The 14,253-nt window shown below is 52.4% G+C and overlaps 1 protein-coding gene across 1 annotated transcript in view; it reads left to right on the top strand.

Annotated features, from left to right (window-relative positions):
- CNNM4 (cyclin and CBS domain divalent metal cation transport mediator 4) overlaps positions 1-14,253 on the top strand; it is a 47,912-nt gene that overhangs the window by 30,226 nt on the left and 3,433 nt on the right. Inside the window, exons 2-6 of the mRNA XM_023211463.3 lie at positions 3,826-3,969; positions 4,320-4,454; positions 5,839-6,008; positions 6,321-6,417; positions 13,993-14,174. Coding sequence (XP_023067231.1) covers positions 3,826-3,969; positions 4,320-4,454; positions 5,839-6,008; positions 6,321-6,417; positions 13,993-14,174 — 728 coding nt within the window. The remainder of the gene's footprint in view (positions 1-3,825; positions 3,970-4,319; positions 4,455-5,838; positions 6,009-6,320; positions 6,418-13,992; positions 14,175-14,253) is intronic.

Genomic DNA, 14,253 nt, shown 5'->3' with positions numbered 1-14,253 from the left:
CATTCTCCTGCCTCAGCCTCCCGAGTAGCTGGGACTACAGGCGCCACCACCTCGCCCGGCTAGTTTTTTGTATTTTTTAGTAGAGACGGGGTTTCACCGTGTTAGCCAGGATGGTCTCGATCTCCTGACCTCGTGATCCACCCGTCTCGGCCTCCCAAAGTGCTGGGATTACAGGCTTGAGCCACCACGCCCGGCCCCAAGACTCCATCTCAAAAAAAATAGAGAGGCCACCAGCCTTTCATTGGTCAGGATTTGGTCTGAGCCTGTGGAGTAAGTAGGGATGTGAATGTAGTGGGGAGGTTGTTTTCTGACTTTGGGGGTCTGAACAAGGTTCTGCTCACTGAACCTTGTCAAAGGACGCACCCCCATTCCCTGGGGCTCGCTCTCTGGCACTGGAAGGCACAGATGGCCCTTGTCCACCCTAGAGACTCTCACCAGTTTCCCTTTCTTCTCCTTAATTTTGTTTTCCCCCGTAATTTGGTCTGTTTTGTTTTTAAATTATAAAAGCAAAATCTGCCCATCAAATATAACAGTATAGAAGGGTATATAGAGAGGCATAATAGCCTCCTTCCCAAACTCCAAATACCCTCAAAGGTGACCACTCTTATTGCTTCCGGACACTTCCAGGGCAGTTGAAGCCTACACACCCACTTTGTTTCTGTGCAGGCAGGAACATTCTGTGACTTGCTCTTTCACTAATAGCATATGTTGGATTTCGTTCCGCACTTCATTCATCCACCTCCGCTATGTTCTCCCTTGAGTGGCTGTGGCCCCTGTTGAGTCCCTGTGCCCTGCTGCTATTTCTTTAGGTTGTTTCTGGTTTCGGGCTGTTAAAAAGAATGTTGCCAAGAGCCCCCTTCTCTTGTGTCTTTTGTGAGGGTTGCCTCTCCCTAGGGTAAGTTCCTAGAAGTGGACCTTCCAAGTCCAAGGTTAGGAACCCTTGATTTTGTGACATCCTGACCAACTGGCCCCGTGAAATGTTGTACCCTTTTACCTGGCCACCAACCAGATACGTGTGAAGGCCTGTTTGTCTTCCCCATCCTCCGCCATGACTGGGCATTACCAGACTTTTTAGAGGGTGCCCTTCTGAAAGGGGGTACAGGTTGGGCATCCCGAATCCAAAAATCCAAAACCCCAAATGCTCCAAAATCCAAAACTTTTTGAGTACTAACATGATGCTCAAAAGAAATGCTCACTGGAGCATTGTGTACTTCAGATTTTCAGATTTGGGGTGCTCAATGGTGTGTATTCTGCAAATATTCCAAAATCCAAAAAAATCAGAAATCTGAAACATTTCTGCTCCCCAGTGAGGAATAAGGGATACTCAGCCTGTCAAAGCTGCCGTGCTTTAATTCCCATCCCCATGTGGTGACATCGTTTAGCTGGATGCCCAGGCCCTTCCAGGCACTGTCTTTCTTGAGGGCACTCCTGTATGGACAGCCTCCAGCAGGCACAGAGGCCTGGGGCGGACCCCGGGGTCCTGGCCTGGCCCGCTGCTGCCCTGCTGGGGGCCTCACAGATCTCATGAACTTGCTGGCTCATCTCTAGAAAGATATTGGGGAATTTTCTTTTTTTTTTGAGGCAGAGTCTTGTCGTCTCCCAGGCTGGAGTGCAATGGTGCAATCTCGGCTCACTGCAGGCTCGGCCTCCCAGGGTCACGCCATTCTCCTGCCTCAGCCTCCCGACTAGCTGGGAGTACAGGCGCCCGCCACGACACTCGGCTAATTTTTCTTTGTATTTTTAGTAGAGACAGGGTTTCACTGTGTTAGCCTGGATGGTCTCAATCTCCTGACTTCGTGATCCGCACACCTCGGCCTCCCAAAGTGCTGGGATTACAGGCGTGAGCCACCGCGCCCAGCCGATACTGGGGAATTTTCAGTTGAGTCCAGCCACGGCTGTGTCTAGCAATGCGCTAAACGTTTTTCGACCAGAACCTGTAGTGGGAAATACATGTATCATTGCCCCTGGCATGTGTGTGAAGAACTTTCACAATGCAGTACTCGGGCCCATCACGTGGGGTGTATTGTGAGAGTTTTCACTTTAGTCATGAGACCTTGCATTCTCTCTGTTCTGCCTAAGAGGCCCTTAGAAGTTCTGATAGCCCATCCTGGGCTGGGGGATTTTCTGTGGCCCTAAAGACCTGGAAAGCATCCTCCACCGAGGGTATTTAGGATGAGTTCTTCAGTCCCCAGAGCGAGGCCCTTGGATTGTTAAGGGGAAGCCACGCAGAAGACCTGACTTGACCTTCCCAGATTTCTGGGGGCCTTTCTTCCTAGGCTGCTCCAAACCTGTGTTCCTGCGTGCAGGGCACGGCACACAGGATTCGTTCCACCTAGACTGTGGACCCAGCCCTTCTTGGCTGGCCCCTGTTGCCACTCGCTGGGGCTGGGGCCATAAGAGCAGGGTGTGGCCTTCAAAAACGGGTCTTGGAAGACCCACCACCCCATAAGGTTTCTGTGGAGGGTCCTGCCCCATCTCAGCCTCCTTCCCTCACTTTGGGTTGAGGGGATGGCCCCTCTCTGATTGTAGTCTCTACCCCACCTAATCACAGTGCTTGGCCTCTCTGTGCCTTTGTCAGTTTGGGTCTTTCCCCTCCCCAAGAGTCCCAGAAGCCCCGGTAAGTGGCACCAGGAAGGGTCTTTTTTTGTGACAGAGTCTTGCTCTGTTGCCTAGACTGGAGTGCAGTGGCGTGATCTCGGCTCGCTGCAACCTCTGCCTCCTGGGTTCAAGCCATTCTCCTGCCTTAGCCTCCTGAGTAGCCGAGACTATAGGTGTGTACTACCTTGCCTGGCTAATTTTTGTATTTTTAGTAGAGATGGGGTTTCACCATGTTGGCCAGGCTGGTCTCAAACTCCTGGCCTCAAGCAATCTGCCTGCTTCAGCCCCGCAAGGTGCTGGGATTACAGGTGTGAGCCACCACTCCCAGTGTTGCCATTTTCATCCTATTTATTTATTTTTATTTATTTATTTATTTTGAGATGGAGTCTTACACTGTCACCCAGGCTGGAGTTCAGTGACACGATCTCGGCTCACTGCAAGCTCCACTTCCCAGGTTCATGCCATTCTCGTGCCTCAGCCTCCCAAGTAGCTGGGACTATAGGCACCCGCCACCACACCCGGCTAATGTTTGTATTTTTTTTTTTTAGTAGAGACGGGGTTTCACTATGTTAACCAGGATGGTCTCGGTCTCCTGACCTCATGATGCGCCCGCCTCGGCCTCCCAAAGTGCTGGGATTACAGGCTTGAACCACCATGCCCGGCCCTCATTTTTATCCTATTTAAACGAGTAGTCCTGGCCTGGCATGGTGGCTCATGCCTGTATCCCCAGCACGTTGGGAGGCTGAGATGGGAGGACTGCTTGAGCCAGGAGTTTGAGACCAGGCAGAGCAACATAGTGAGACCCATCTCTACAAAAAATAAAAGAGTTAGCCGGGCATGGGGGAGCACACCTGTGGTCTCAGCTACTCGGAAGGCTGAGGTGGGAGGATCTCTTGAGCCCAGAAGTTGGAGGCTGCAGTGAGCTATGATTGTGCCACTGCACTCCAGCCTGGGTAACAGAGCTAGACCCTGTCCTTCCCCCACAAAAAAAGAGAAAAACAAAAAAGCGGTCCTTAACGAAATGCTTTTAAAAATTACTTTCAGTTTTCCTTTTCATAAAAGCCATGTCTGTTTGTAGTAGAAATGTCAGGAAAGTTGCAAAAGAGAAAAACCACCACGACCCCATCCTGGTGACTTATGACCCTACATCTAGAGTTAATGTTTTGGTTGAGGGAGTCTCATGACTGGCCTCTGGACTCTTGTCTGACCTGCTTCTTTGTCCCGCAGGGAAGTCCCACCTGGCCATCGTGCAGAAGGTGAACAACGAGGGTGAGGGCGACCCCTTCTACGAGGTCCTGGGCCTGGTCACCCTGGAGGACGTGATCGAGGAGATCATCAAGTCGGAGATCCTGGATGAGTCCGACATGTACAGTGAGTCCAGCCCTCCACAGGGCTCAGGACCCCTTCCCTGCTTGGATGGAAACCTGGTGTCCCTAGCTGGAAGGGCCATAGTGCAGGACACAGGAGGCCTAGCATCCCGAGGCCCGGTGGCCAGGTGCGCTGCACTGGCCGTGGTGAGCAGGGAGCAGGTTACTGAGAGCATTGCCCGGAGGCTGCCTTCACCCTTGGCCTCTGTGCCTTGGCGTCTCCCCGGGACGCTGCCAGCCAGAGCCCGCTGCTCCTGCGTGGGACTAGGGGCTGGAGAGCAGGAGCTGCGGGGCGGGTCTCTTCCTGAGTCCTCCGGGGTCTGTGTTCTCAGTTCCACGCTCTTCCTCCGGCAGCTGACAACCGAAGCCGGAAGCGGGTGTCTGAGAAGAACAAGCGCGACTTCTCCGCCTTCAAGGATACGGACAATGAGCTCAAAGTGAAAATCTCCCCGCAGCTCCTCCTGGCTGCTCATCGCTTCCTAGCCACAGGTAGGAGCGTGAGGAGGACCTTCCGGTCTTGGTGAAAATACGGTCACGGGGGGGAGAAGTCCTGGGTCTCTGGCTACTTACCCCCATAGGACGAGGGCTGCAGCAGGTGAGGGGTGCAGAGACAACACAGCCACCCCCGGAAGGGGCCAGGTGCCTCCTCCACCCCCGGGGATCTCCCTGCGATTCGTGTGCCATTAATGGGCGGCTACTGCAAACTTAGGAAGCATCCCAGTTATTACAGTTAATAGTTTGGGAAATAATGACTAGGCACTATGGCTCACACCTGTAATCCCAGCAGTTTGGGAGGCCAAGGCAGGAGGATTGCATGAGCCCAGGAGTTCGAGACCAGCCTGAGCAACATGGCAAGACCCCCATCTCTACAAAAAATACAAAAGCCAGACATGGTGGTGCCCTCCTGTAGTCCCAGCTACTCAGGAGGCTGTGAGATGGGACAGTTGCATGCCTGTGGTCCCAGCTACTCAGGAGGCTGAGGTGGGAGGACCGCTTGAGCCCAGGAGTTTGAAGCTGCAGTGAGTTCTGAATGCACCACTGCACTCAGCCTGGGCCACAGAACAAGATTCTGTCTCAAAAACAACAAAAAAGAAAATAACCGCTGAGGTGGGCCCCTAGGCTGGCCAGGCCCGTCAGGGCTTGTGGAATGGGAAGAAGGGATCCTTCCCCTTCTGCAGGCCTGCTGGGTGCGGCTGAACCCCTCGTGCGCTCACCCACTCTGAGGAGCTTGCATCCAGCTCTGCTCTCATCTCTCCAGCCCTCCCCTCTGCAGACGTGTGCTGGTTCCTGCAGGAATTCACCTCTAGTTCAGAGACATTTCTCTCTTTTCAGCCCTGATTCAAAGCTCTGTTGGGGACTTGGGTGACAGGTTCTGTTCTGCCCGCTCTGTCCCCTCCTCCACCCCACCCAATTCATCTTCCTTCCCACCCCTTACTTGCTAAAGGGATGGTAATTCCCTCTCCATTATTTTTCCTGTGGGATATTGCTGCTGATGCAATAATTATAGTCACATATACTAAGCGCTGTCCATGTGCTATCCCATTCGCCCTCACAACCACCCTGTGAAGCTTTTACCCCCATATTACAGATGAGGAAACTGAGATGCGGGTTATGTAATTTGCCTAAGGTCACGTGCTGTTCTTGTAGGAGCCACTGTTCAAGCCCGGGCAGGCAGGCAGGCAGCCTCGGGTCCAACCAGTCAGAAGCCAAGCGTGCTCCCTCCCTGGGGAGGTGCAGAACTGAGGGCCGGCCGAGCAGGGAGGGAGTCTGATCACAGCGTGGCTACTGTGGTTGGGGTGGATGCACAGCGGTGATCGAGCTTTAGGGCCACCTGGCCAGCCCGGTGTAAGGTCTCCTCTCTGTCCTCCTACAGAGGTCCCCCAGTTTAGCCCCTCCCTGATATCAGAGAAGATCCTGCTGCGGCTGCTCAAGTACCCGGATGTCATTCAGGAACTCAAGTTTGATGAGCATAATAAGTACTACGCCCGTCATTACCTGTACACCCGAAATAAGCCGGCCGACTACTTCATCCTCATCCTGCAGGTGAGCCCACTCAGCCCTGGGCCTGCCGCCTGCTCCCCCTGGCACCGCAGCACCCCTCGGGCCCTCTTTCCCACCTGCTGCGGAGGTGCATGGCTTCCCGGCCTGGGGAGACTGCCACCTGCCCTCGAGCCCCGCCTGCCCCACGTGGCTGTGCTCTCCCTTCATCTCACAGGTCAGGCCCCTGAGCTCTCCAGTGCTCCAGTACCGGCCCTTCCTCCTGCCCCACCATCCTTTGTTCCTCACTCCCCCTCCTGCTTCATCCTTTCTTTCCTCCCTCACTCTGTCTCTAACCCCAGCCCTGTGTTTTTTCAGGGGAAGGTGGAAGTGGAGGCAGGGAAGGAGAACATGAAGTTTGAGACGGGCGCCTTTTCCTACTATGGGACTATGGCCCTGACCTCGGTCCCCTCCGGTGAGTTGTTGGGCAGGGTCTGTGCTGCACTCTGGCCCCCCTGCAGCTGGGGAGCCATGGACAGACACCAGAACTGAGCGTGGGCCCGCGAGCTCATAGCCAGTTGGCTGGGGCAGAGGGAGGCTTGTGAGGTGGGAGCCGCCAGGGCCCGGAGCGGCTGGTATGGAGGAGCAGATGGAGCTGCCCCTTTGGATGGGGTCCAGAAACTGGAGGGGAAGAGAGGAGAGAGGGATTTTAGAGCAAAGGCCGGGAGGCAGCGGAGGGCATGTGCAGAGGTGGTGAGGAGACCAGTCTGCCTGAGGAGGAGGCCTGTGGGCAGGAAGGCCCCGGGCCCTGCTCCTGAGGACAGGAGGGGAGTCTGGGCGTCCAAAGTGCCTGAGGTCAGGAGCCAGGCGAGGGCCTGTTTGCCAGGCCAGACTACAGAAGGGTTTGGCTTTCCGAGGGACGCGGCTACTGGGTTTTGGTTAGAGGTCAGCTCTGATGGAATAAAGGGCCTTGGGGACAGACAGAAGGGAGACTGGGCACCCCCCATGAGGTGTGATGGAAGGTCTGGGGACGCGCCGCTCTGGCCGCCCCAGTGCCCTCTCCGGTGCTGAGAGGCTCAGGCTTTCCCCGCAGAGCCCCGCAGACAAGGCCCTGCAGGCCCAGGTCTCGCCAGCTCATCTCCTTGCTCCTCTCCAGCCTTCGGTCCTGGGGCGAGGTTGCTGCAGGGTAGAGAGAGAGTCCACTTTGGTGCTGGAGAACAGGCCACGCCAGTGGGGTACGTGCTGCAGTTCCCAGAGAAGCTCTGTGCTGTGCCTCTCATTGTCCTTTGACAAAAAGGACCCTGAGGGGAATGGGGTAGGGCACCCATGAATATTGACACCCAGCTCAGCTTATCCACCATGTCGTCGGCCCCTTCACCAGATGAGTGGGGCATGGCAGGCTCCCTGGGCAGGGGACAGACAGGGCCCCAGAGAGAGGCTCTGAGCAGGCGGACCCTGCCAGATGCCTGAGGCCTGGGGAGCACTTCCTGTGCCTCCAAGAGCAGCTGTTCTCTGTTCAGCTTGGGGAAATCTCGTTCAGAAGGGCGGGCAGGCACGGGAGGCTTCCCCCAGGCACTGCTTGTGCAATGAAGCCTCAGAGGCCTGGTCAGGGCCCAGGCTCTGTCCCTCCACCCGTAGTCTCTCTGTTCCCACTTAGTGTGGCCAGAAGGGAGGGGAGATGACTGGGCATACTCAGCCAGCTTCTGCCCATCTCCGCCCAGGGCTCATTGCTGTGCCCTGAGCACCCTTCCCATCAGAGCCACATCCCTTTCTCCACTGGGCCCGTCTCTGCCCAAAGCAGCCTGGCCCCGTCAGGTCTGCCTCTGTCCTGTGCCTGTGGCTCCGTGTCCTGTCTCCTGACTGTGCCCATCACTGACCTTCTCTTTTGCTCCAGTGCCTTCAGTCCAGGTCGGGTGTCCGCCTGGCAAGCGGAACTCCCTGCTCTGCTGGCTCACAGGTAACGTGGCATGGCTGAGGGTCACGCTGCCACCTGCTGCCTGAGCCTGCACACTGCAGCTGCATTAACCTCCCCACAGGGACCCGGGCGCCCGCCTGTTCAGTGTCGGCTGCCCGACCTCAGTGGCTCAGACCTCAGTGGCTCTGCTTGGCTGGGGTCCAATTTCTGGGCAGCTTTGCTGCCTCAGCTCTAGAAGGGGCCCCCAAAAGTCTCTTAGTCCTTGAGATCACACACCCATAGACACACATACACAGAGACACATGCAGATATACACACCCACAGACACACATACAGAGATACCACACACAGATATACACACCCACAGACACACATACACAGAGACACACAGTGAGATACCACACACACCCACAGACACACACAGATACCACACAGAGACACACACCCATAGACACACACACAGAGACACAGAGATACTACAGACACCCATAAACATAGAGACACCCCACACAGAAACACACACGCAGATACACAGACCCTTAGACACACACCCATAGACACACCAGGATACACATACACACACAGAAACACACACACAGAGACAAACACACACCCATGGACATACAGACACACACAGAAACACCCACCCATAGGCATACACACAGACACAGGTATATATACACACATACGCCCATAGACACACAAACACAGACACGCACAGATACCACACACAGATACACACATCCACAGACACACACAGAGATACCACACACAGAAACACACACCCACACACACACACACACACACACAGAGGATAAGCTGGGAGTGGAGGGTTGCTCCTGGCCCCGCCAAGTGAGTGCCGGCCAGCCTGCTGCCCTCCACAGCCAAGAGGAGATGCACCCCAGCGGGTAAGCACTTCCTGTTCCAGGCCACCCACACACCGTGGCAGGGTGACTTGTCATCTCATCAGCTTTCTCTAAAAGACTTTCCAACTTTCTTCATAAGCTTTGCTTCCCGTTCAGCTGCTGGCCCAGTAGGCAGCTGCGAGGCCATGAGGGGCATGGCCCTGGGTCAGACTGCCCACTCAAGAGCCACCTCCATAGTTGCTGGCTAAACACTCGTCTCTGTCCCTGCTTTCCCCTCTGTGAAATGGGAACAATGCATGGACCCCCTTCTTAAGAGTTATCAGGAGAGTACGTGAGAGAATTGATGTAAAATGTTGCGTTAGAGCTCAATTATTATTATTTCTGTTTTTTTCCTGATTCTAATGAAAATGTAGTGTTCCAACCAGAAAGTCTTTCAGGAAAGGCCACTGCCATATGCTACTTCTGGCCTCGGACATGTCACGCTCCTGACGCCTGTCTGGGGAGTCGGTGGGAATAGGGTCAGACTCATTCAGCTTGAGGCTTGCTGGGATTCCCGTGTGCACCCAGGCCGCAGAGGGCACAGGACAGTGCTGGTCGTGCCAAGTGTGGCCTGTGCCCATTAGGAGCAGCACTAGCATCTTTCAGCTCCTCACACCCCAACAGCCCTAAAAACCCATCACCTCAGCCCAGGGATTTCCATTTTACATTTGTACAGCTGGGCCTTCTTCTGTCTGAACTGTTCCAAGGTATAGTCTGCTATTTTAGCCCTCTGTTTAATAAATAAATCAGTAGATGGAAAGGTAACTTAGAAGCAGTTACTCCCTGTCCCTTTCAAACCTCCCCAGTGTGACCTCAGCCTCCCTCCCCTCCTCTGGGCTCACTCTGGTTTCATGGATGTCCGGGAGGTGATGCACCCGTGATTTGAATCCTGAGAGCAGGTGTGCGCTCATTGATTAATTCTCCACTTCATGTATATTCCTGGGGGTCTTTATTATAAATAATACCATGATATAAACTTTTTTACGCAAAAAAGCAAAAAGCTTTCCCTGTGTTTAAGGTTATGTCATTAGGATATCCTTTCAACAATAAAATTACCAGGTCAAAACCTTGTAGTTTTTGTTTTACTCATAAAAGTAAGGTAGCTTATTGGGAAAATAGAAAAAAGTCTATTTTTTTTTTTTTTTTTTTCCGAATAAGCTACCCTCTGTCTCCCCGGCTGGAGTGCAGTGGCCGGGTCTCAGCTCACTGCAAACTCCGCCTCCCGGGTTTACGCCATTCTCCTGCCTCAGCCTCCCAAGTAGCTGGGACTACAGGCGCCCACCATCTCGCTCGGCTAGTTTTTTGTATTTTTAGTAGAGACGGGGTTTCACCGTGTTAGCCAGGGTGGTCTTGATCTCCTGACCTTGTGATCCGCCCGTCTCGGCCTCCCAAAGTGCTGGGATTACAGGCTTGAGCCACCGTGCCCGGCCAGAAAAAAGTCTTGAAAAAATTAAAAAGCATCACAATTTCATCACTCAGAGACAAAATGGATTTTGGCGAATTTTTTCTAGGACCTCGGTTTTTTTTGTTTGTTTGTGTTAAGAGACACGTTGTTTCTCTGTCACCCAGGCTGGAGAGCAAACAGTGGTGCAGTCATAACTCACTGCAGCCTCAACCTCACAGGCTCAAGCAACCCTCCCACCTCAGCCTCCCAAGTAGCTGGGACTACAGACAGGTGCCACCATGCTGGGCAAATTTTTTTTTTTTTTTTTAACTTTTTGTAGAGATGGGGGTCTCACTATGTTGTCCAGGCTGGTCTCAAACTCCTAGACTCCCCCCACCTCAGCCTCTCAAAGCACTGGGATTACAGGCGTGAACCGCTGCACCTGACCAGACCTCTAATCTTAATAGGTCACGTCACTAATTTTTTTTTTTTGATATGGTGTCTTGCAATGCCCAGGCTGGAGTGCAGTGGTGTGATCTTGGCTCACTGCAACCTCCATTTCCTGGGTTCAAGTGATTCTCCTGCCTCAGCTTCCCAAGTAGCTGGGACTACGGGTGTGCGCCACCACTCCCGGCTAATTTTTTTTTTTTTTGAAGTGGAGTCTTGGCCCTGTTGCCCAGGCTGGAGTGCAATGGCGCGATTTTGGCTCCCTGCAACCTCCACCTCCCGGGTTCAAGCGACTTTCCTGCCTCAGCCTCTCGAGTAGCTGGATGCACCACCACCCCTGGCTAATTTTTTGTATCTTTAGTAGAGATGAGTTTTCACCATGTTGGCCAGGCTGGTTTTGAACTCCTGACCTCATGATCTACCCGCCTCGGCCTCCCAACCTGCTGGGGTTATAGGCGTGAGCCACTGCGCCTGGCCAAATTTTGTATTTTTAGTAGAGACAAGGTTTTGCCATATTGGCCAGGCTGGTCTTAAACACCTGACATCAGGTAATCCGCCTGCCTTGGCCTCCCAAAGTGCTGGGATTATGGGTGTGAGCCATCACACTCAGCCCATGTCACTAATTTGTGTTGGTTTTAAATTCAGTTTCTTGGCCAGGCTTGGTGGCTCATTTCTGTAATCCTAGCACTTTGGGAGGCCGAGGCAGGAGGATCGCTTGAGCCCAGGAGTTTGAGACCAGCCTAGGTAACATAGCGAGACCCTTTAAAAAATAATAAAATAAATTCAGTTTGAAAAGAAAATAGTTTATTTTAAAAATAAAATTCCTGTTTCTAGAGTGTTAGGAAGCATTAAAATTAAAAGCATTCCATCATTCAGATAGCTAATGTGAACTATTAAGTAATACCCCTAGTATTTCTGCTTTTCCTAGAACCTAATCAGAGGTGTTACTTGTTAGATGCTTGCACATGATCCTCTAATGATCCACCAAAATATTTCCTGTTCCTTCATTGGAATACCACAACCTCATCATAGAATGGCCAGTTTCCGGAGAAACTATAAATAAAAATTAAAGCTTAAGCACAAAGATAGAGTATTACTCAGTTTAGTCTCACTTAGTTAAAAATTGTATTGGTCATTGAGTCACTAGATCCAGTATGTTTGTTCTTTTCACTTGGCAATTTGTTAGAATGGCTAACTTAGTAACTTAGTAGTTAACAAAGCGAATCAGCTTAGTCGGCTTCCTGTTGGTTTAAAACGATCCTGCATGCCTTCACAATTAACTTCTTTGTGCATCTCACGGTTTCCTAAGCGTTCTCAAAAACAAGTTAATGATATACAGTAACGTATATCATTTGAACAAGCAGTTTGTTTTTCAAAATAAGAACCCAGTTCTTCCTTTTTGGAGATTGCTACAACTCTGCGTCATGAGAGGGGAGAAGTGCCTGCCACCCCCACCGGCCAGGCTGGCTGGGTGGCAGGTGGAAGTGGGCAGGGCTGTGTTTCATGCTGAGTAGGTTACATGCAAAACACACTTTTGACTCCATAAAAGCATTTTCTTTTCTTGGGGGCGGAGGCGGGGGGGGGGGGGGACAGAGTGTAGTGGTGTAATCTCGGCTCATTACCATCTCTGCCTCCCAGGCTCAGGTGACCCTCCCAGCCCAGCCACCTGAGGAGCTGGGGCCACAGGCAAGAGCCACCACGCCTGGCTAATTTTTGTCTTTTTTGTAGAGATGGGATTTTGCTGTGTTGCCCAGGCTGGTCTTGAACTCAGGCTGAAGCAATCCAATCTCCCCACATCGGCCTCCTAAAGTGCTTACAGATGTGAACCACCTCGCCCAGCCCCCGATAAGAGCATTTTAAGAGGTGACAGGGCTGGCAGGGTGTAGTGGCTCACATCTGTAATTCCAGCACTTTGGGAGGTTGAGGCAGCTGGATCACAGGCAGTCAGGAGATCGAGACCATCCTGGCTAACAGTGAAACCCCATCTCTACTAAAAATACAAAAAACATTAGCCGGGCATGGTGGCATGCGCCTGGGTGACAGAGCAAGACTCCGTCTCAAAAAAAAAAAAAAAAAGGAAAGAAAGAAAAAACAATAATCCAGGCATGGTGGTGGGCCCCTGTAATTCCAGCTACTCGGGAGGCTAAGGCAGTAGAATCACTTGAACCTGGGAGGCGGAGGTTGCAGTGAGCCAAGATCATGACACTGCACTCCAGCCTGGGTGACAGAGCGAGACTGTCTCAAAAAAAAAAAAAGGTGTGACAGGGCATCTTATGTGTGGGGTGTGTATTCACAATGAGAGAGTGCAAACTATACATTCTTCCTTTCAATGCATTTTTTAATTTAAAAGTATGCAGTTTATGTCACTTGATATAAACTGGTATTGAGACAAGGATGGCAGTCTGCTTGTTTGTTTTGAGACAGAGTCTCGCTCTGTCACCCAAGCTGGAGTGCAGTGGTGCGAGCTTGGCTCGCTAAAACATCCCTCCCAGGTTCAAGCAATTCTCCTGCCTCAGCCTCCCAAGAAGCTGGGATTACAGGTGTTTGCCACCACGCCTGGCCAATTTCTTTTTTTTTATTTTTCTTTTTTTTTTTTTTTGAGATGGAGTCTTGCTCTGTTGCCCAGGCTGGAGTGCAGTGGCCAGATTTCGGCTCACTGCAAGCTCCGCCTCCTGGATTTACGCCATTCTCCTGCCTCAGCCTCCCGAGTAGCTGGGACTACAGGCGTGCGCCACCTCGCCCGGCTAGTTTTTTTTTGTATTTTTTAGTAGAGACAGGGTTTCACCGTGTTAGCCAGGATGGTCTCGATCTCCTGACCTCGTGATCCGCCCGTCTCGGCCTCCCTAAGTGCTGGGATTACAGGCTTGAGGCACCGCACCCGGCCAGCCTGGCCAATTTCTGTATTTTCAGTAGAGACAGGGTTTCACCATGTTGGCCAGCCTGGTCTCCAACTCCTGACCTCAGGTGATCCTCCTGCCTCAGCCTCCCAAAGTGCTGGGATTACAAATGTGAACCACTGTGCCCAGCCTAAGGATGGCAGTTTGTCTGTCCTGCTAGGGTGATCATTGTGTTGCCTTGACTGGTTGGTTGTTATGGGAAACAAGAGATTCTGTAGCCATAAACTTTCTGTGTCTGTGGTTTTTATTTTCTGTTTGGTTGATTTGTTTTGGTAGACTTTTTAATACTTGTTGCACAACAGTTCTAAACAAACTAATTCATTTGCTTTAATGAAGTCAGACCTTTTGCAGTCAGACTTCTACATGCTTCTGTTTGTCCCTAAGAATGACTTCCTATTCCTGGGTGGGGTGTCCCTGGGCTTCCATGGGATGAGGTCAGACAGGAGGGTGAAAGTGGGCACCAGAGTGGCCTTTGGCATGACAACTTCTGCTCTCCCTGCAGACCGTTCCCCAGCCCACCCCACCCCACTCAGCCGCTCAGCCTCCCTCAGTTACCCAGACCGCACGGACATCTCAACTGCATCAACCTTGGCAGGCAGCAGCAACCAGTTCGGCAGCTCTGTCCTGGGCCAGTACATCTCTGACTTCAGCGTTCGGGCCCTCGTGGACTTGCAGTACATCAAGGTGAGTGCCCCACCGCCTTGTCTGGGCAGCGCCATCTTCTGCTCAGGAATCAGCTACTTCTTTTTTTTTTTTTTTTGAG

Source organism: Piliocolobus tephrosceles, chromosome 15, assembly GCF_002776525.5.
Source record: "Piliocolobus tephrosceles isolate RC106 chromosome 15, ASM277652v3, whole genome shotgun sequence".
In the NCBI taxonomy this organism is placed as follows: Eukaryota; Metazoa; Chordata; class Mammalia; order Primates; family Cercopithecidae; genus Piliocolobus; species Piliocolobus tephrosceles.
This window is presented reverse-complemented; position numbering and strand designations above follow the sequence as displayed.